The following is a 22996-nucleotide window of genomic DNA, read 5'->3' as shown; positions in this document are numbered from 1 at the left end:
CCCTTAGAAATGGGATCTGATCTTATAGAACCTCTGTCAGCTGAGCTCCAGATCTCACTAGAGCTTAGCTCTGAGCCCTTCAAAATTCAGCTTTAGCCTCCACAGACTTGCTGTGAGGTCCTGGGCAGGTCACCTCCCCCTCTATGCCTCTTTTGACACCATGGCCTGCTGCGTCCCTTCATATACAAGGTTATGGGATAATATGGTGAATATAAAAAATGAAAAACAGGAGGAGCTATGCTCATTGGGCGCTGGTGGTGGGCTTGGGCTTGTTGGACTTGTTAAGCCTCCTGTTAGACCCCTGTCTTCCCAGGCAGTGCCCATCTCCTCAATGCTGTCCCCAGGATAACCAGGCTCTGTCACTCTTGGGGGATGTCATCCTGGAGGCTGAAGGCAGCAGCCCCTTCCTCCATCTACTGAGCCTAGAATATGTCACTCTTTGCCCAGAGTCCCCTTGCAGGACAGCCAGCCCCCACAAGGGTGAAGAGGACCCGATAGGCCCCAGCCCCAGTGTCTCACAGGCCACTGTGCTATACCCAGGATTGAACAATGTTAAAACCAAATGATACAGACCCTCTCTTTTTTCCCATGTGCTCCCAAACCCTCCATCTGACTTGATTCCTTCTCCTCCCTTCCAAGCCCCAGTTCTCTCTGGAGCTGCAGAGGTGGGAGGGGCTGAGGAGCAGACCCCCTGCTGCCCAGGAGGCTTCTCATCCTCTTCTCCTTCTTTGTGTCCCCAGGAGCCATGGGGTGCCATGTTGCCACCAGCTGCCATGTGGCCTGGCTTTTGGTGCTGATCTCTGGATGCTGGGGTAAGTCTAGTCCTCCCTGTGTCTACTCCACGGGCAGCCTCTGCACAGGAGGCCAGGCTGGAGGGTGTTGGGGCTGGTGGTTCAGCTTTGTGCTCTGGGACTCTGGAGACACTGCCTTACTGTGTGACTGAGGCACATTCTCTCTCTGGGCCTCAGTTGCCTTCTGCAGCTCTCACAGGGCTGAAAATACCACCTGTCCCCAAAGCCTGGGACACAAGAGGGAATGGGAGGAGCCTTGAGAAATACTTGAGCTCTAAGGGAAGGAGGCACCTGTGACTGCAAACCGTCCTCCTCCTGGGGTGCAGGGACTGGCCACAGCTCTGTTCAGTTCCACGGCTGTGTTCTGAGCACCTACTATTTGCACTGTGTGTGACCTACTGCATTCAGCTCTGGGGGAATGGAGGAAATAACTTATTCTCGAAGTTCAGAGCCTGGCAGGGGAGAAAGACACATGCAGGATTTCCTATACTGCAGGGTGAATAGAGTGGTAATGAAGGATGGGCGCGGCTCCAGGTACGTCCATCGGAAGAAAAGATGAATTGGGCCTGAGGGGACAGCAGAAACCCAGCCAGAAGGGTCAGCATTTGATCTGGGCTGTGAAGACCAAGAAGTAGTTTTAAACTAGGTGAGCAGGAAGAAGGGCATCCTGCTGGAGGGCATAGTCTGAGCAAAGGAATTGCAGCCAGGAGGCTTCCCCTCTGCCCTCCTTTCCTGGCCTTGCAGCAGCCCACTCTGAGTGCCAGCTCCAGAGCCCATGGAGGAGGCTAGGAGAGGCCTGGGCATTGGCTTCTCGCTTGGCCCCTGGACAGCAACTGGTGGGGAGCAAAGCAGTCCTGGGCTGCACTGAAGGCAGGCCAGGAGAGCAGGCATGCCTGATGTGGCATCCCCTGGGGCCATGACATCCCCAGAGAAGAGCCGTGGGCACCGTGTACCTGGTGACACACGCACACATATTCCTATGGGGGACAAGCTCCTTCTCCCTCTGCAGGGAGCCAGGTGGAGTCTCTGGAGGCCGCTGCAGCCTCGTCCTTGTTGGAGTGTTGCTAGCGTCCTGCAGCCTGAATATCCCTCGAGGTTCCCCTCTCCTTGCCTCCATGTTTGGAGGGATCCCTACTGGAATCCCCCCTGTGGTGGGGAGCTCACTCCCATTCAGGCAGCCCAGGAGCACAGCACAGTCTCAAAGACTCTCAGAGTGCGAGACAGCCTCAGGCACTTTCTTAACTCCCAGCACATTTTACAGAGGAGACACCGAACCCTGGAGAAGTACTGGCCCAAGGCTGTACAAAGTAGGGGTCTCTTATCCTCCATGCGGGCTTCTGTCAGGATATCACACACATCCCCCACTCTGCTCCCCCCGCCCCATGTGGGAGGCTTTAATCAGGGGCGCCTGAGAGCAGCCCTGGCCTCCATGTTCGCTGGACAGTGGGAATCAGGACACTTTCTTCAGCCTCCCTGGGGACTCTGCCACCTGGGACCCACCCCCCTCCCCCATTCTGTTCCACTCACTTTCTTCATCTGTTAAAAAGAAATACATTTGGCCTGGCACGGTGGCTCTTGCCTGTAATCCCAGCACTTTGGGAGGCCGAGGCAGGAGGATCGCTTGAGGTCAGGAGTTCAAGACCAGCCTGGCCAACATGGCACAACCCCAACTCTAATAAAAATACAAAAATTAGCTGGGCATGATGGTGGCGCACACTTGTAGTCCTAGCTACTTGAGAGGCTGAGGCACAAGGATTGCTGGAACCCAAGAGGCGGAGATTGCAGTGAGCTGAGATCGTGCCATTGCACTCCAGCCTGGGTGAGTGTGAGACTCTGTCTCAAAAAATGAAAAAAGAAAAAAAAAAAATACATCAGTAGAAATAAAGCACGTGCTAAGCCCTCGGCTGCCTTCCCCTGTGAGACATGGCAGTCTCCCCTTGAGCTCTCCAGATGAAAGATGCTTCTTGCATTCAGGGTGAGAACAAGAACAGAGCGTACAGTCTGACCTCCTGTCTTCCAGTCCCACTTCAGCCAAGGGGTTCCTTGGGCGAGTGTCTTAACCTTGCTGTGCTTTAATTTCCTTGTCTTTAAAATGGGAACAATAATAGGACTTTCCTTCCCTGGTTGTCAAAATGATCAAATAGATCAATCTGTACATCAAGCACTTAGAATACTGACTGGCACAGAATAAGTGCTTATTAAGCGTTGGCTCCTTTATTATCAGAAGTAATCTTTCTCTAAGGGGAGCAAAATGGGGCACAGAGAAGCTAAGCAAGTTGCCCAAGGTTATCCAGCAATTCTATGCCAAAGCGCGTGTGGTCAGCCTGCATGTGGACTATGTGCTTGCCGTACGCACAAGGGTCCCTCTCTCTCTCATTGCTTGGCGTAGTCCCCTCTTCCTGGTCCCTGTCTGAAGCAGCCAGTGCTATTCCTTTGGCCTGGTGGGGCAGTGGTTGACTTTAGGGACTGGGGGAGAGTGGGTGACTGAATCACCTTCTCAGGCCACCCTCTAGACACCCGCCCCGACCTAGCCCTTCACTTGTGCCCCAGACCAGACCACACTGCCCTCGCCACTTTGCTTCCACCTGACCCCGTCGCCCCAGCTGATCTCTCCTCCCCTCCCTGGTAGTCAGAGATGGGTAGGGCTCAGGGCTGTCAAAACCCCTTGCCAGCCTGCCTTCTCTCTTTGAAGCCTCCTGCCCTTCTCCCTTCTGGCCTCAATGTACTCTAGCAATTCTCCTTCATCCGTGGGCTGGTTGGGGAGGCAGGAAGCGAAGGCCTGGGTGGGCCTGCCCCACCCCATCCTAGACTGACCAACCAGCGAGGATCCTGCTGGGTCACTCCTTCAGTCCCCAGGTGCTGGGTGGGAGAGGCCCCTGACCATGGGGCCACCTGGCTTCCTCACCCGACAGCATGTCAGGCTCCTGTCCCCTGGGGCTCCTGTGGGCCATGCTGCAGCCACCCAACAGTGACCGAGGTGCACAGGACACCTGTGGCCGGGAGGCAGGACTGGAGCGCAGGGCAAAGCTTTTTGTCCCCATCCTGAGGCTGGAAAATGGGGCGGAGGGCGAGGCAGAAGGAGAAGGATCTGCCTAAGCTCCCCAGCAGTAGTGGCAGAGCACGCAAAATCCCTGACTCCTTGAATTTATCCCTGCACTCCCTGTCTAGTGCGCCTTCCTTGTCAAGGAACAACTGGCAGGGGGACGCTGATGCTCTCTTCAGCCGGAATCTCAGCACAGCCACTGCACCTTCAGCCCCCACCACTGCCCCGAGGTCTGGGGAGGCAGCCGAGGCATGGACTCAGGCTGGCCTGGCTGGAATCTGGACCCTCCACTTGACTGGGTTCTTCATGCCCTCAGAGGAACCCCTACCCCACAATTCAGAGAGAAGTTCATGCTTCCTGGCTTGAGCCGCCTTGATCTGGTGGGGACCTTCCCCATACAAGCACACCGACGTCCCTTCAATCCCAGATCAGGTCCCCTGGATGGCACCTCCACGCCGCCACCCAGTCTCTGTTTACCCCTGTGTGTGGGAAATTCTTGTCATTCAGCAGGCAGCTGGAACGCTGTGCCCTCTCTGCGCCCTTCTCTCCCCTCTCCCCTCAGGCCCCTTAGGGTGCTGGAACTAAGTAAAGCAGGCACATGCCTGCCTGGTCTACCTTTGCAGGCTCTAGATGGGGAATGGCAGTGGGGGTGGTGGGGAGGGTGGGAGAGGGTGGGAGAGGGCTCAGGGCAGTGCTCACAAGCCACCGACCCACAATGGGGTGGGCCATGTGGGGCCTGAGACAGAGTGAGTGGTCCTGCACTTGGGAAGCTGGGATTCTCCTTCCCCCGAAGAAATCACCCCCACCCCTCCCCTTCCACATCCACTTACATTCCCGCTTCGCTGGAGGCCCCAAAGCTCCTGAGCACACAGCTACTGCGCTTTAACAGCGGCTCTGAGAATAAGTCACCTGTCTGCCCCGCCTGTGGTGGGCCTGCTCTGGGAACACAGGAACTGCTTGGTATGTGGCAGGAGAACCACGTCCCCGAGTCTGCCTAGCTGCCCGTGCAGAGCTCGCAGCCACTGATTATCAGCAGGCCCTGTAAAGTAAAATTTAAAAATGAATGATGCCCCTGCAGGTGATTTTATTTTTCCTAACTGGTTTCCTAGCCTCACCAGCCCAAACCAGCTATTGAGGTCTCTGGGCACTCATCTACCTCGGCTGGGCTGCGTCCCGCTCTCCTGTATCCTGAGCCCAAGGCCCCCAGCAGGGATCAAAAACCTTCCAGTCGGCTGCAAAGGCGGCATCTTTATTAATACCAATGTTAATACTGGCAACCATTTATGGAGTGCTTGCTGTGTGCCAGCGGCACAGCGCTAAACACTTTATGTATGTCATCTCATTTAATCCTCAGGTTAGCCATGAAGTCCTATTATTATGGCTATTTTACACATGGGTAAACTGAGACATGGGATAGTCATATGGCTAGAAAGAGGCACAGGGGGGTTTCAAAAAAGGTGAGGCCCTTGACCACTGCCTCTATCTGAGGCTGTTGTGCTCCTGACATGAGAGTGGGCAGGTGTGTTCATGGGTGCATGTGAGTATTTGGGGTGGTTGGGGAGGGCTTCCTGGAAGAAGGGCCAATGGAAATGAGATTTGAAGGGTGAATAGGAGTTTGGCAAATGAAGGCAGAAGTGCCATCGGTCCTGGCCAGGAAGTGAGAGAGGGCAGAATGAGGGACTAGAAATGGCATCAGCTTGTCTGCCTGAGCGCATCGAGGTGGGGAGGAGGAAAAGAGGCCAGAGTCTCCCAGCTCTGCCTGGTCCCAACTAGGAGGCATCTTGGGCTGGAGGAGGAAGTGCCATACCCAGATGCCAGCCTTCTCACCCTCTGGGAGCCTGGCACTGTTCTGAGGGAGCCCGGGTCAGCAGAAAGGGAGGGAGAGAGAGCTGCCCCATATGCCCATGCTCAGGGCCCTGGAGGGCCGAGCCGGTGCCCCCGATAGCAGGTGCTGCACAATGACAATCCCACTTCCAGCTAAACCAGCTGCCTCCTGGTTGGGAGGGACTGAGGGGAAGTGCCCTCACTTGCCAACTGAAGGCCCCTAGGAGAAGCCTGGGGGACAGGTGGAGTCAGCCTCAGGGAAGCTTCGAGTGGGGGCTCCTCATAGGTGCTAAGCTCCCCAGCCCATGTAGGTATCACCCTGACCGCCTCCAGCCCCAGCCCCCTCTGAAGCCATCACAGAGCAACACATGGTTAACAGCATGAGCTTTGGGGTCTGGCTTCCTGGATGGCCACTGCCACTTGCCGGCTGTGTAAGCAAGACATGTTACTTATCCCCTGGAGTTCTCATTTTCCCCAGTAAAATGGGGATGTGATAGCACCTGCCTTGCCATCAGGATTAAGTGAGGTGTTTTAAATAGCTGGTACAGAGAAGGGGTTCCTGAGATGGCAGCTGTTATCATCATTGTTATTATTCTGTAGGATCAGCTGGCTATTCCTGCACACACCAGATCATCCTGTGGGCCATCTAAGTGTCAGGCCCGGTACTGGGCACTGGGGTTCCAGCCATCAACCAAGCCCTGTCCTTGCAGAGCTCATATTCTGCTAGAGCCACACTGCCCAATAGAAAGACAATGCAAGCCACATGTGATTTTAAATGTTCTAGGAGCCACAGTAGAATAGTAAAAAGAAACCAGGTGCGGTGGCTCACGCCTGTAATCTCAGCACTTTAGGAGGACGAGGCAGGAGGACTGCTTGAGCCCAGGAATTGGAGACCAGCCTGGGCAACATAGTAAGACCCTCCCCAACGCATCTATACAATAAAATAAGATAAAATGAAATAGCCTGGCCTGGGGCATGCCTCTGGTCCCAGCTAATTGGGAGGCCGTGGTGGGAAAATTGCTTTAGTCTGGGTGGTCAGGCCTGCAGTGAGCCGTGATCACACTGCTGCTCTTCAGCCTGGGTGACAGAGTGAGACTCTGTCTTAAACAAAATAATAATCAGAAAAGTAAAAAGAAACAGGTGAAATTCATTTTAATCATATATTTTACTTGATCCAATATATCCAAAATATAATCGTTTTAATATAAAATCAATGTAAAAGATCAATGAGCTACTTTACACTAATTTTTTTCATACAGAGGCTTCTAAATCCTGTCTTTTGCCTGGGGAGCCCCTCTCATGTGCTTGCTCCATGTGGGCCATGCTCAGCAGGCACGTGTGGCAGGCGGCCTCACTCGCCACACACCTGACAGGTGCCTGCTGACCTACTGGCATTGTCCCTCACTTGCCTTGAGGCAGGATAGTGACTTCCAGGGTCCTGGGAATTGGCCATGGCCATGGACACAGGCTCAGTGCCCACTGCAGCCCTCACCTGTGTCACCTTATAGAGTGTGTAAAGCTGATGGGGGATACTTGGCTGACGCTCTTGTCCTCTGACTTCCAGGCCAGGTGAACCGGCTGCCCTTCTTCACCAACCACTTCTTTGATACATACCTGCTGATCAGCGAGGACACGCCTGTGGGTGAGTGGGGACACGGGCTGGCGGGCATGCGGCTGGCCTGGTGTGCAATCCCTTCCCACAAATGAAGGGGATCTTATAGGTTGAGGTCATCTTCCACCTGATTTTGGCATATTTTCCATGGTATTCAGAGAGGCCCCCACTAGGATGCCTCCAGGGACGGGGTACTCAGTCCCACAGAGGGGAGCTCTGAGCGTCAAAGGGTTTATCACATTGAGCCTCAGATGCTCCACTCCCGCACTAGTTGGGATTCCTCTTGCACTTGAAGGCCTTGTGAATATTTGAAGATGGCAGCTGTTGTGGACTGTGTTTTGTGGCCTTTTGCACTTTTCTGGGATTACTAAGTTTTCTGCCTTGAGTTTGCCTGGTTTTGGCATTAGAAAAAACATGAACTAGGAGGTGATTATAAACATCTTAGTGCTCAGCCCGTTGCCCCATCACTCAGGTCTGTCCCAGTGTCTGGCCCCCTACTGAGGGCCTGCCTCCTACATCTGTGGCCCCATGGTCCTAGCTCAGTTCTTAGGACCCAGAAGCTTCTCAAGAAACTGAGGCTGAATTGCAGGAGCTGTCTTATAGCTGTGCTGATGGGAAGGCACCTGTGCCTGTGTGCAGGCAGCCAAACAGCAGCACCTGAAAAGGGCCTGCCCACCTCCACCAACAGTCATCCTCTGTCATGTCATTCTCGCTGGTGTCACTTTAGGGAAAGTGCCTATCATCTGGGGCTTCTTACTTTCAGGTCTGCCTGCTCTACATGTGCAAAGGCATGGCTGTGTGCCGGAGGCCGAGTGCATCAGGGGTCAGCATGGTGCATCTTTGGGGAACATCACTTGAACTTGAAAATGAGGCATGATGGCTCAGAGTGGGGCGGGATATTGAGATGCTCACCTAATAGGTCATGTACACACTCTTTCATATAAAACCCAGTGTAGGTGTTTGGTAGAGTGGATGCATAATTTGTCAACGATCTCTGCTGAAGTGGGGTGCCTTACGCGGGCCCAAACTCTCCCCTGCTGTCAGTGGGGGCCTGTGAGCAGCACCTCTCACTCTTCCTGCTGGAGGCTTTTTTTTCAGAGGGTGCTGGGCACAGCAGGTGTGTGTCTGGCTGTTTGCTGTGGGGATTGTCCCCATGGCCCAGTCCTCTTTGTTCATGGGGGCTGTGGGGGGCCCTCTGTGGAAACCGGCTACTACTTTGGTGACAGATCAGTGTTGTAAGGCTACATTTGGGGTTAAGGTTTGGGGATCTGGGTGTTTGAGGGCTCCCCAGGAAGAAGGTTCCTGCCTTTTTGGAATGCCCTCTCATAGGCAGAGACCCTTTCTGGGGGTAGAGAGTGTACCCACATCCCTTGGGGACCCTGCCGAGCTGTTTGCTCCCCTCTGGATTGGGTTGGGGGATATTTGTGGGCGACTGGACTTGTAACACACCTGTGTTCTTTGGGTGGAATTCACCTGTGACTCCTCTCTCCACCCAGACCTGGGGTGGGGCTGGCATGGAGCCAACAGAGCAGCACACAGTGCATGTGTCTAAGCAGATGGATGTGCTGTTAGCAGCGTTTATCATCATTCATGTCCATTTAAATCTCAACCTCTGGGAGATCCCTTTGTGGTGGAGGGATATATTTGGGGCAGGTGGGCCACTGAGGCAGAGGTGTGGCCAGCCACTAACTGACCCTGCTGCCGGCTGGGGGAAGTGAAGGCCCCTCACAAGTGAGTTGTCCCCACTCTGCCCCCACATCTGTGACTTGCATGCCAGGTTCTGAGCATGGGGTCCTCAGAGGCCTATGTATTAGGCCTCTGGATGGGTTGTGGAGGTGTGGGCATTGCGTGACCTGTGCTGATGGTGACAAGCCCGGGCTGGATGCCCATGTGGCCAGCCCTCCAGCAGGCCCTTCTCCTGCTGCCTTCAGCTCTGGCTCTTGATTGTCTTTTGCAAACTCCAGCATTGATCGGCCTCTGGGAGCAGCTTCCAGGCCTCAAGCCCTGTTAAGGCTGCACTTGGCAGTCACAGCAGGGTGGCTGTCTAGTACCATGGGGATTGATCCCTGACTCCAGGGTGCCATAGGATTGAGAGGGGGCTCAGTGAGCTGGAAGATAGCTGTGCTCATCTCTCTAGGCAGGGGGTGGGTGCGGAGCTGTCTCAGCGCCCTCCCAGCCTCTTCCCTTCCTTTTGCATCAGTACGGGAGCAGCACAGCTTTCACCTGAAAGTTAGTAGCCCAACATCTGTTTCTCGCTGTGTGACCTTGGGCACAGCACTGCACCTCTCTGGGCCTCTATCTCCTCATTTCAACGATGAAATGAGGCGTTGGAAAGATAAACCCAGTGGACTTTGGCTGGGGCAGCCTGGCTGGCCCCAGTTGTTTCCAGGTCCTCAGGGGAGACCAGCCTGGAGCCATCTGCTGGAGGGCCAAGCAGATGGTGGGTATGGACTCACATGGACGTGGTGGGCTCCATGGGTACAGGCCTCCCACCGGCAGGCTAGGGAGAGGGGGAGGTTGAAACAGCTTGTCCAGGGTACTGGCCTTTTGCCTACCATGGGGAGTGGGGTGGTCTAGAGACTTGACTTTAAGACTTGGCTCTCACAAACCATTCACTCTTTGACTCAGAGTTCCAGTCTCCAAAATGGGGATGGGATAGTCCCCTCACTGGATTGTTGGGAAGTTTACATACAATACCACTGCCTCCGAAGCTTCCAACCCGGGAATGTTTTGTTGTTACTAAAGGGAGGCCCGTGTGTGGCCCAGGGATAGCAGGTTGGGCTGTCCTACCAGCCATGGGCTTTCAGGGCGGACAAACACACAGATAAGCTGGATCCAGGGTGGTGCTCAGTGCCAGGGCAAGAGGCAGAGCCCAACCTAGGCTGAACGTGTCAGCTCACCAGAGGTCAGAGTTGTAGGCAGATCGAACTTCCAGCTCGAGGCCTCATTACCTGGTTTTTCTTTAGACACCCAGTGATGGTCAGTTCATGGGCCTACAAGGCAGCTCACTCTGTGCTGTGGGACGGTTCCAGGAAGAAAAAATTCTTCCTAAGATTAGCAGGAAACCTGCCTCCCTGGAACTACCCATTAGGTCTAATTCTGATTGCTGGAGCCTCATAGATTAAAAATGATAATATAACATATATGACATACTATATATACACATAACATAAATTATTATAACAACAGCATTTATTGACTGTTCAAGGCAGTGTCCTAAGTGTTTTTATGCATTAATTCATTTAAAAAATTCCTTTTAAGAATCAGAGGTAGAGTTGGGCTACAGGGTCTATCTGTATGTAGCTTCTGTGAATGTGTTCTCCTGGGTTAGAGACTGATACTTTTATCCACCCCCAACCTTCTGAGCCTTGTCATTTTATATGCTCCTGCCTGTGTTCCATCAGGGGGCCAGTGGCCTGGGAGCAGAATGGGAGGGCACAACATGGCCACTTGAAATCCCTCACAGAGACTGCGTGTCCACTACTATCTCCTCACCTATCTCAGGCTCCAATTCCCTCTGTGTAATGTTCTTTTTGAAGACCGTCTACCAGCCAGAGAAGACAGAAGCCAAATGAAGTCATTAACTAGTGCTGCCTTCTCCTGGTCTGTTCACATCGCCCTGCTTCCCCAGACAGGGCCCTGTGTCCCTGTATGTCTTGCTCCAGACGTGAACATCAGTTGTTGGCAGCAGAGCCTGGAATGGGTGGAGTGGTGCGAGGGCAGATCAGCAGCTCAGTCCCTGGTCAGGCTGGTTGGCCTCACCCACACCTTGGCCCTGGTTATCAGCCCTGAATGGTCACATGACGCCTTTAGCATGAGGGACAGGTGCTGCAGGGGTGCCGTCTCCCACTTACCACCTGAATCTATTTTTTTTTTTTTTTTTGAGATGGAGTCTCACTCTGTCACCCAGGCTGGAGTGCAGTGGCGCAATCTTGGCTCACTGCAGCCTCCGCCTCCCGAGTTCCAGTGATTCTCCTGGCTCAGCCTCCCAAAGTGCTAGGATTACAGGCGTGAGCCACCGTGCCTGGCCCTGAATCTACTTGAAATGCCCCACCAGCCTTGCTGATGTCAAGATCACCAACGACCTCTGTGTTGCTAAATCCCATCGTTTCTTCCCAGACCTTGTGGCCTTCAATTGGTTGATCTTTTTCTCCTCCAGGACACCGCCCTCCCCTTCCCAGCCTCTCTGTTGGTTCCTCCTTCACCTCTTAGCATTGGAGGGCCCCAGGGCTCAGCTCTTGTCTCTCCTCTCCTCATTCTCATTCCCATGGTGGTCCCATCTAGCCTCCTGGTTTGGACACTACCTATATGCTGACAACTCCTAGCTTTACATTTTCTGCCTGGGCCACTCCTCAGGGAAGACTCTAGACTCCTGTAGCCACCTCTCTACTCAACATTTCTGCCTGGTGTCTAAAGGGACATCTTCATCCTCAGCTTGTCCAAAGCTGGACTCCTGACCTCCCCCAAACTCCTGCCTCACCAGCAGCCTTCCCCATCTCAGCTGCGGCTCCATCCAGCCAGTTGCCCAGGCCAAAAGCTGGGACTCATTCCTGTGCCTCTCTTTCTCCCTGCCCTCCCCTCCCATCCCTCAGGGGATCCTGTTGGCTCAGTCTCCAAGATCATCCCAGAATCTTCTCACCTCTCGGCCCTCCCACTCCCATCGCCAAGGTCCAAGCCCGGTTACCCCAGCAGCTTCTTCAGGTCTCAGTGTTCTCCCTGACTCCCCTCACCTGTGCTGTGGCCTTTTTTATCCCAGCTGTGGATGGCCCTGCCCAGCCTGAGGCAGAGCCTGCTCCAAGGTCTGCTCAAGTCCCTCCCTCCCACATGGAGTAAAAGTCCGTGTTCTTCAATGGCATCCAGGCTGTTTGCAGCCCAGCACCTGCCACCTGTCAGACCTCACCCCCACCCCGCTATCCCCCTGGCCAGCTCTACTTCATCTGTGCTGGTCTCCCTCTATTCCCTAAGTGTGAAAGGCAAGTTCCCACTTCACGGCCTTTGCAGCTGTTGTTCCTGCTGCCTGGAACATTATGAGCCTACGCTTACCAGGTTCTTTCAGATGCCACTGCCTCTGGGTGGCCTTCCTGGGTCTCCCCATTGGGGGTTAAGTGCTGCTGCCTTTGCTTTTTCCAGGGCCCGGCCACCCTCTCTGTTAGCCCCATGGAGATGCTGCTGTTACTCAGTTGCTCTTCTGGCTCCCCTCTTGGTCTGTGAATGCCTCCAGGTGGCCTGGCCATCACTGTGTCCCTAGGGCCCAGCCCTGCCTGCCCTGGTGTGTGCCCGGAACTTAGGGAAGGAGTGCATGTCTGGAGTTGGTGAGCATGTAGGGGAATCTTCCAAGGCAGGACCTGGGGCCTGGCTCCATGTCCCGATTATCATCCCTCCTGGAGGCTCAGGCAGGCGCCTCCCTCTCTGGGGCTTGTCAGGAGCAAGGTGTTGGTGGCCATAGGGATGACTGCCCAGGGAGTGGGCCCAGGAGAGCACTTTCCTGCAGATGGCACAGACGCTGTACGTGCCTATGCTTGTGAATGGCAAGGCCCGCGCTGTGCCGGGGTCCTGTTTTTATCATCCCAGCTGCCCGCCTGAGCTGTATGTGAAATATTTGCCGGGGACTCTTGGGGCCCTGAGCCGTGGCTGGCCCTGGGGGAGGAATGCAGAGGTGGCAGCATGAAACCTGGCTTGGAGACACCAAGTTGATCAAGGGGGACTAGCAGGGATCCTGGAGGGCATCGAGGCCCTGCACCTTGGCCACCACCTTCTTACCCCATGACCTGGAGGGGGGCAGGGTTCCTGTCACAGTGGTAACCACCCACAGCCAGAAGCCTCCCGAGTGCCTGCAGGAAGAAGTGGAGCTCTTTATCTCAGCGAGTCGCCCCTACTCTCCACAGACACCGTGCCCCCAGCATCGACACCTGGCACTCTGCCGCACTGCCGTGCCCTCACCATGCTGTTTCCATGGCCAGGGGTGCCCTTTCCCTTCCCTGACTGGCAAAGTCCTGCTCCTCTTTCAAGCTGCAGCTCAGATGTCGCTTGTGCTTACAGGCTTCCGAAGCCTCCCTGGCCCTCCCTTCTGCTGGCTTTGTCTGCATCTGTGAAAGCCCTCAGTACGCTGTAGTGTGGCTATTTGTGTGGAACTCCCCATTGGACTATTAATTTTTACTTATTAATCTTATTAATATTGACATTATAATTAACGGTGATTTTAGTGTCTCTGTATTATACAAGACTGTGGAGTGCTCATGTGAGCTATGGTTTGTTGACAGCCAGCCTCCTGCCTGAGCCTCTATTAGGCACTTCAAGTGCTTGGCCTCCTGTTAGAACTTGCAGTGATTGTCCTGGAGAGATGGCATGATCTGCATTTGACAGAGGAACAAGCTGGGCCTCCATCTCTGTGCCAAGCATGGTGCCTGGCACAAAGGGGGCCTCAGCAAGTGCTTGGTGGATGAGTGGGTGGACGAGTGGATGTCAGATGTCCTGCTGGGTCCCCTCCCCTTGTCTCCCTGTCCCTCCTTTTGTCACTGAGGTTGGTACACATGGAGCTGACTTCCCCTGCCAGAACCCCCAGCACCCCGAAAGTGTCTTGAGCCACAATTAAGGTGATAATGCCATGCTAATCACCTACATGAGTAAATTAGTCTTGTCAGGAGCCATTAAGGTGGGAACCCGGGATTCATTAGGATAGATTGGTCCCAGGCAGCGCCTGGCACTGCTGCCAGTTGGCGCTGATTAATTTCTCTCCAAACTCCATCAATGCCCAGCTGTTTCGTCTGGACCCAGGGAGAGCAATTTTCAGGTGGGCTGACCCCGCGTCAGCAGTCTCAGCAGACGGGGGAGCGGTGTGCCTGTAAGCAGGCCGGCAACTGCCTGCAGGAGCAGCCCCTGTGGAGCAGAATGGGAGGCCAGGGAGGGTGGATGGTGCACTGTGTGGGCAGCCGACGCTCAGGGGTGATGAGCATAGACGCTGGCAGGCACCGAGGTGTAGGTGAGAGAGGAGTCTGGGAGGCATCGAGGACTTTTCTGGGACTCGTTTTAGCCCTGGTGCTCCAGAAAGGCCTGTCCCTCCTCCCTGGAACCTCCTCCCAATGTCCCTTTAAAGAGGAGAAGCATTCTTGGGAGAGGGTGGAGAACCACAGTGGGAGAATTATTTTTCTCTTAACCAGAAGGTTGCTTAAGATTGACACAGGCAAGAGGGGTCATGGTACCCCAGAGCTGTCCCTCAGTGAGGGCTGGTGGCAAAGCCACAGAAATTGTGGAGCTTAGAGGGACGGGGATGGGAGGAATCCAGTGGCTCCCGGACATCAGTTGCGTGTGTGCTGTCTGCATAGTTGGGGCTTTTCTGCCTACTGTGTTCACAGAGGTGGTATAGCCTGGTAGATATCAGCTCTACAAAAAAATATATAGGGTGTGTTAGACAATAATAGGTACCCAGAAGAAATAATCATCTTTGGTTGGAGTTAAGGTGAGAGGTAGACAGTGGGGGTGTAACAGCCTGTATTGTCCACCTTTCCCTTCACCCTAACCTGAAGCATCCTCAGAGGGCCCAGGATGGACTTGTAGTTTGAGAGCCACTGTTTTCATCAAACACTCCCATTATGAAGATGGAGAAAGTGAGGCCCAGACTGCCTGGGTGTGAATCCCAGCTCTACCTCTTACTAGCAGTGTAAGTGTAAGTCACTTTCCTCTTCTGCAAAATGGGAACAACGTTCAGTTTACCTCTTTGGGTTTACGTGGATATTAAGCAAGCAAATTGTAAAACCCTGAGAACTATGTCCGGCCCATAGCAAGTGCTCAGAAATCCAAGCTGTAATTTAAACTCGCTTGCTTGCTTTTAAGCTCCTATAAACATATTTTTAAAAGGAAACTTTAATGTGTCAGACAAACTTCCTGGTTGCCCGCTGGAGAAACCTCCTCTGGCTGTCCATTCTATTGGAAGGCTGCTGGAGGCTCTTGGAATTGACAACGAAAGGACCTAGACTGGAAATTGGCCAATCTGTCCAGCTGGTCACTGCTGTCACCCTGAATGAATTCTACCACTCATGGCACGGGCAGCAGTGTCCAGGTGGCCAAGTCAACTTGAGCATGTGTCTGTGCTCAGGCTGCAAAGGGGCAGGCGATAGTGAGGATCTGCCCCTCCCAGCTACGCCCAATGGGAGAGTCTCCACAAAGAGGAGGGGTGGAACTGGATACAGCACCTGCATAGAGAGACAGATGTCCATTTTGTACCATCAGAGTGAAATCTCAGGGCTGAGATACTGACTCTCTTTTCCTAACACATATTAAAATAAATACTTTTTTTATTTTATGTTATTATTTTTTTTAGAAACAGGGTGCCACTCTGTTGCCCAGACTGGAGTGCAGTGGTGCAGTCATGGCTCACTGCAGCCTGGAACTTCTGGACTCAAGTGATCCTCCCACCTCAGCCTCTCAAGCAGCTGATTACATGCTCATGCAGCAACACCTGGCTGATTTTTAATTTTTGTGTGTATGAGATAGGAGTCTTGCTATGTTGCCCAGCCTAGTCTTGAACTCCTGGCTTTAAGCAATCCTCCTGCCTTGGCCTTCCAAAGCACTGGGATTATAGTCATGAGCCACTGCACCTGGCCCTTTATTTTATTTTTAAACTTTTTATTTTGAAATAATTTTAGACTTACAGAAAAGTTGAAAATTGTAGAGTTCCCATATACCCTTCACCCAGCTCTCCATAATGTTCACATCTTGCATAACCATAATACAATTATGGAAACCAGAAAAATGACTTTGATGTAATACTATTAATGACAGTTTGTGCAAATTTTATCAACTTTCCCACTAATGTTTTTCCTGCAGTTAAGATGATTTTTAAACTCCTTTCTAAGCTGTAGAACTGTTTGGGCAAATGTAATCTTGCCCAGGGTCTAGGATAGATGGATTAGATAGATAGATAGGTAGACAGACAGATGCACATATGTACTTATATTCATTCATTCAACAAATGTTTTGTTGAGTGTTTTCTATGCATCAGGCACTGTTCCAGGTACTGTGCTTGCGAGCAGAAGAGGCAAAAATCCCTGTCCTCATGGAACTGACATTCTAGAGCAGGGAGCAGACAGAAAGCAGCACAGAAAAAAAATATACAGTATGTTCAATTGTTAACAGGTGCTAAGGAAGAAGAACTGTCTTTGGTGGAAATTAAAGTCACGGGTAGCAGTGAGGGGTGAAAGAGCCTGTATTTTCCACCTATGTGTTCACTTCTATACTAAATCAGAGGACCCACGATAAACCCTGGGGGCCTCCTGTCGGACTGTTTGTGACCACTTTGTTAGACAAACAGTTGCACAGATGGAGAAACTGAGGTGGAGAATGGGGCGCTTGCCCAGGGTCCCTGGTGAGTTACTGCTGGGGTCCAGATTGCATCTGCCCTGACTTCACACACCAGCCCTGATTTCACACACCAGCTACAGAGGGAATTCCAGGGGCTCTGCCCATGCAGTCACTGGTGCCCCAGGCAAGAAGGGGTGTCCTCTTGGGTTGGTGGGCTGTGAGCTCGGGAACTGAAGTTTGGGGAAGAGTCTCCGGCTGCCTCGCAGCTGCTGGGATCTGGGGCTAGAGTGCTTAAGGAGGGGAAGTGAGGGTAGCCTGGAGGCTTCCTGGGACTGTTGGCAAGTGGGCTGTGGTTTTGGGGGAAGGAGGTGACCTAGTATCTTTCCAGATGATTGGTGCTGGAACCGAGGGGCCCAGGGCCTTGGGCTCTTGGTGCCCTCACAGAAGGGAGGATTTTTCTCTCGCTTCTGGGAGTAGGAGGATGACTGATAGAACCCCCGGGAGGGCTTGGGTGCTTCTGTGTCCTTGCTTCCTCTCTGCCGTTATCCAGGGCAGCATAGGCCCTCCTGGTAATAGAACAGACTGTGCCCTCCTGGGGGTCCTTGGGGCTGCAGTCACTCCCAAGAGGTCCCTGTCTGGGCACATCTGGAGCCTGTGGCAGCCCCAGCTATAGACTGCCCCTCAACACACAGGTGTGGGTATGGGGCAGGGCTGGTGTTTTGGATGCGGCCATAATAACACTAATGATAATGATGATGTGCCACCTGTCGTGTGGGCATGCCATTAATGCCAGGCACTGAACACCTGTGCCAGGCTGTGCCGGGGGTGGGGTAGGGATATGCACATTAGAGATGACTGGGGAAATAGTGACTAGCTTTTATTACATACTTAATCTCTCTAGATCAGTCATTCATACACACTGCTTCATTGAATACTAACAGCAAAAAAGTGGGTCTTATAACCCTCATTTTGCAGTTGAGGAGCAGAGGCTCAGAGAGGTTAAGTAACTCACACAGCTTGTGTAGGGACAAAATTGAACCTGAACTTATTGCCCCCTGACCCCAAAGCCTGTGCACTTCACCACAAATCTGGGATTCTGTATGTAGGTCTTTGCTTTTAAGGAGCTCCAGTCTGGAGTGGAGAGGAGAACCAATGGTAAATGACCACCTCACCCCAGGCAAGTGGGAGGCATGAACCAAAGAGCCTTGCTAATGCCCTGAGGAGGAAGAAACTCATCCTGGGCATAGGGACAGAGAAATCTTCATAGTAGAGGTGGCCTTGAGTGGCTGGGTTTTGATAGGCTGAAGCTGGAGGGGAGATATTTCACAAGAAAGCGATGGAACAGGCTGACCAGCTGTGGGGCAAGCAGTTTGTGTTGTGTCTTGAAGTTGTTGTGGTTAAAAATGAAAATAACAATAGTAATTATATAGCCCCTGTGTTTTACTAGTTAGGTTACCTGCATGATCTTGTTTAACCCTTACGGTGATGACAAGAAATCTGTTCTAGTACAATCACCTTGTTCCAGGCTCAGAGAGATCCAGCAAGCCTCCCAAGGTCCTGTAGCCAGTAAGCAGTAGAGTCAGGATTTGAATTCCACATGTTCAGTCTCCAAAGGCCACACTTACTGCCCTGCGATGCTGCCTCCCAGGATTGTGTAGGTTCTTTCCTCAGTCTGTTACCTAGGAAAGAGCCTCAGTGGCCAAGGGTCCACACAGGAGAGGTGCTGGGTGAAGGGGCAGCTGCTCCTAGGGAGGGGAGATTGGCCAGCCTGGCTTGATCTGGGAGACCAGGCCCTGGACTGGGGCCAGTGCCTGAGTCCCAAGCCTGGCTCTGCCCCTATGCAACCATGTGAGCTTGGGCAAGTCAATGTCCCTGTTCAGCCCTTGCTTCCCTGTTTCTCAGAAGATGCATGTCCTTGCTGGATATACTATGCAGAGTAAGCAAGAGTGCTGAAAATGACTTTGGGGAAAATAGATGAAAATATGAGATTAGTCAGCTTGCTTGCTCCTGGGTCCACAGTCTTTTCCAGTGACCAGCAGTGATGGGGTGTGGGGGTCTCACCCAGCTGTGCTGTGGCCAGGCAGCAGGCACCCCCTTTGCAGGGGTTGGGGGCTGACAGATGAGCCTGGCTCAGCTGTGCCATTGGGACGAAGATGTGCTGAGCTTGCAGCCAACCGGGAACACTTGGACTCCCTAGGAACTGGCAAAGGTGTAATTTACAAGAGCTGAACACCCTCCAGCTGGCTGAGAAGACAGGGGCAGGCAGAGCCGACTTTGAACTTGTCATCACTCCCCTCGTCCTGACTGTTCTTTACACCTCTCAGGAGACCTGTGAGCCTGACTGTCTAACAACAGCTTTTCCTGGAATAGGAGATCAAGTTGTTCTGTTGGACTTTGACCAAGAAAGGGCTTGGATGACCAGGAAAGTTGTTCCTTGGTGCAAGGATCTCCTTGAAGGTCCCCTCACCCAAGTGCCTTCCCTTCCTCCTCTCCACATCTGAGCACAGTGCATGGAGTGGGAGGCACAAGGCCTGGGTTTCAATCCCAGCTCTGCCACTTATTAGCTGTGTGACCACAGGCAAGTCCCTTAACCTCTCTGAACCTCGTTTCCCTCCTCTGGAAATGGAGATGATCATACTTGCCTGCACAACCCCAAGGGAGCTAATGAAAGAGCTTTAGAAATGAAATAGCTGTACAAATGGTGGACATTGTTTTTATTGAGCAATTCATCTTTAAATGCCTCCTCTTCCAAGGAGCACTCCTTTGCATCTTTAGCAAGTATGGACTGTATCACCAGCTACTTCACCTCTCTCTGTCCCAGTTTACTCAGTTCAAAATTGGGGATAATGATCACACTATATTTACTAATAGAGTTGCAGTGAGAATTAAGTAAGTTAATTAAAGTAAGGCTTTGTGTGTGGTGTGTGTGTGTGTGTGTGGTGTGTGTGTGTGAGAGAGAGAGAGGGAGAGAGAAAGAGATAGAGATAGAGAGAGAGAGAGAGAGAGAGAGAGAGAGAGAGAGTCTTGCTCTGTCACCCAGGCTGGAGTGCAGTGGCAAGATCATAGCTCATTGCAACCTCGACCTCCTGGGCTCAAGTGATCCTCCCACCTCAGCCTCCCAAGTAGCTGGAACCACAGGTGTGTGCCACCACACCTGGCTAATTGTTTTTTAAATTTTTTTTGTAGAGGTGGGGGTCTCCCTGTGTTGCTGAGGCTGGTCTCGAATCCTGAGTTCAAGCAGTCCTCCCACTTTGGCCTCCCAAAGTGGGCGCATGAGCCACTGTGTCTGGCTAAGTCAGGCATTTTAAACTGTGCTTGGCAAATAGTAAGCACCAGTAGAAGTTAACTATTATTATTTGTGGTGGTGCTGTTGTTGGCCAGTACTTTTCCCAACTAGGTGAGAAGCAGCCTGGGGACAGGAATGATATTCTATGTGGCCAAAGCCCACTGTGCTGCCACGTAAATATGTGGTGTGATTTGATGCGTTACTCTTCCAGGGGACATTTTCACTCTCCAGGTGGAAGAGGCCTAGAGGCTCCTGGGCCCACCTCCCAGCCTGACCAGGAATCCCCTTGATGCAGCTACCTGCCAACAGGTGGTGCAAGCGCTGGTGGGCCCTGGCAGCAGTGGGCAACTCTACGTCTCACCAGGCAGTGAGCCCCAGCTGCTCCTAGCAGGCTGGCTGCCTCCTGCTGTTACTGCCCCTGGCCAGCCCCAGAGCTCCCTGGAGGCAGCCTGTTCCTCTTCATACGGCGGCTGTCCAGGGTCTGCAGGGCTTTCCCAAGTCTGCTCTTCTTTATTCTAGAGGTGGCCAGCTCTTATAGTTGGTCCTTATCCTCAGGACAGACTTGGCCCAACTTCTCCCTCCTGGTCATCTTCCTGTGTTCCAGAAACTATGCTAGGGATGTTTTGCGTGCCTCATTTAATCCTCACAATGCCCTATGAAGGAGGTAGTTATGGATCCCATTTTACAGATGAGGAAACTGAGGCTTAGAGAGGTTGCTGCCCACCCAAGGGCTCATAGGCATTAAGCTGCTGAGCTGGATTCAAGCCCACAGGTCTCTCTGTCTCCGTAACCAATGCTCTACTCTTCTTGGCACAGATCAGAGTGGATGAAGAGAAGAAACTTCCAGCCCCAGGGCTGGCACAGGGTCCCCACCCACCATCTTCCTCACTTTCCTTCATAACATGGTGGACGGGGCACAAGATCCTCCAACCTTGGTTCCCTCTGGCCCTGTGCCCTTGGGTAAGGGAGAGGGTATGCCCTGGTGTCGCAGCACTGCCTGTGGGCCCTCCTTTCCTGGGCTCTCTTGGCAGCAGCACTGTGTGCGGCCGGAACTCGCGCACTTGCTAGGATTGATTTGGCCTTTGAAAGGATAATTCAAGATGAATATGCTGGCGTCCAACTGGAGTGAGATGGAGAGATTATTGAGTGTTGAACCTGCTTTGCCGCATCGGCTGCTTTATGAGCTCTCTAGAGAAACCCTATGTTGTAGATAACTCAGGCCTGACGGGCAGGGAGCGGCGTTTGTCTCCCACACTCCAGAGTGAGCAGGCGACAGGGCCCAGGCGCCCTGCTCGCCCCATCCATGAGCCAAGAATCAGCTTCCAGCCTCGTCACGGTGCCGACTGTTGTCCCTCCCACCCTGCTCATCCCAGCCCTGTCTCTTGCCCTGTCCTGCTCCTGAATGTGAAGCGGGGACTGTGGTGCCCAGCTGGTGGGTTCCTGCTGTGGTCCCTGGCTCCAGCCTGCCTTGGACAGTCCAGAAAGAACAGAAGTGAGTGGGCAGAGCCTGTGGACACATCTCTTTGGTTTCTGACACCCGTCTCCCTGACGGGTAGCCCAGCCTGGTCACTAGGGACACCACCTCTGCATATTCCCTGGGATATCAGAAAGGATCTGTAGTGCAGGGACTTAGTACACTATTGGGAAACTTAGTACACACAGAGGCATGAGGCCAGGGGAGCAAAGCCCCTCATGGGGACTTGGAAGTTCAACTTAGCTCAACTCTGGCCATCCTAGGTGTTTGTCCTAATCAACCTGCTCCCTCCACCCCTGCAGCCACACAGTATTCTAGGGGACCATCAGGAGACAGGGAAGAGTCCAAACCATGAACTCTTTGAAGGCCGGGCCCATGGCTTTGAGCCTTGTTAGGTGGGATGGCCTGTAGTGTGCACCACACTGACAGTGGGCATGATGGCCTTTCTCCCTCGGAGTCCCCTGGGGACACGGCATGGGGTGTGGCACACGAAAGGGGCCAGTTCTATGAGTGATGCCTTAAGTACCTGTCAGCCCATAAGACATCCATCCTGGGCCATGACAGCCTTAGGCCGGGGAAGCCTTTTCTCCGGAAGAGGCATCTGGAGAGGGAATGGCAGGAGACACACAGGGACAGCAGGGGCCTCCCCACAGCGGGAGTCTGGACAACAGTACCAGGATGATCCTGAGCAGATACCACCCTGCGGGTGGTGCACCAGCCTTCTGTCATCTTTTACACAGTCTGCGTCTTCTCCATGCTTGTTCATCTCCATGCCCGGTCTGTCACCTCACAGGACAGCGTGGCCACAGCGACTTGGCCTGACAGCAGCTTGCAAGCCCCGTGCCATGTTCCCACACATTCGGTCCTCATCGCAACCCCGAAGGCCACCCTCAACCCCACTTTATAATGAGGAAAAGCTAGTGACTTGTGCAAAGTCAGAGCGTTCATCATACATCAGCACCAAGGTTCCAACCCAATAGTCCAGCCCCTGGGCTGTGGGCTCGTGTCGGCGGTGCCCGGCTTCCTGGATAAGCTGCCTTAGCTCTTCCAGTCTGTTTCCCCAGCTTATAAACTGAGGATAACAGGCCTCTCCCATTCCATTTTTTTCCTTCCACTGGCAGTTCTCAGACTCCCAGGAGCCTCAGAACCCTCAGGAGGGATTGTGATAGCACAGTTTGCCAGCCATGCCCCTGGAGTTTCTGATTCAGTAGGTTCAGGGTGGGGCCTGAGAATCTGCATTTCCAAGAAATTCTTAGGTAATGTTGCTGCGGCTGCTGGTCTGGGAAACACACTTAGGACCGCTGCCCTGGCCGTGCAGCTTCCCAGCCTCCAGAATTGGCTCCATGAGTCTGGTATGAGTCCTCTTCCATCACCCGCCTGGTCAGCTCCTGGCAGCGCCTGCCCTTTGGGCAGCATGCTGGGCTTGGGGACCTACCTAGTCATTTCGAGGGTCCCCTGCCCGAGACATCGCCTGTGTCTCTGAAGCTCAGCTGGGGCTCATCATCTGGTGGCAGATGTGTGAATTAAGAGGGGGCCCATGGGGGAAGACAGGCCCGGGAAGTGAGATGCTGAGATGCCCAGCGCAGTTCGCCGCCCCCCGCCCCCCCCGGCCCCCCCACCCCTTAGGGCTGGCAAGACCTCGCCGTCCACCGCCGCCACAACTCATTCT

At 53.3% G+C, this 22996-nt stretch overlaps 1 protein-coding gene across 1 annotated transcript in view; it reads left to right on the top strand.

Annotated features, from left to right (window-relative positions):
- LOC108516852 (cadherin-23) overlaps positions 1–22996 on the top strand; it is a 421574-nt gene that overhangs the window by 45154 nt on the left and 353424 nt on the right. Inside the window, exons 2-3 of the mRNA XM_017854517.1 lie at positions 741–812; positions 7223–7300. Coding sequence (XP_017710006.1) covers positions 746–812; positions 7223–7300 — 145 coding nt within the window. The 5' untranslated portion in view covers positions 741–745. The remainder of the gene's footprint in view (positions 1–740; positions 813–7222; positions 7301–22996) is intronic.

This window comes from Rhinopithecus bieti, unplaced genomic scaffold (genome assembly GCF_001698545.2).
Source record: "Rhinopithecus bieti isolate Rb0 unplaced genomic scaffold, ASM169854v2 scaffold_36008, whole genome shotgun sequence".
NCBI lineage: Eukaryota > Metazoa > Chordata > Mammalia > Primates > Cercopithecidae > Rhinopithecus > Rhinopithecus bieti.
This window is presented reverse-complemented; position numbering and strand designations above follow the sequence as displayed.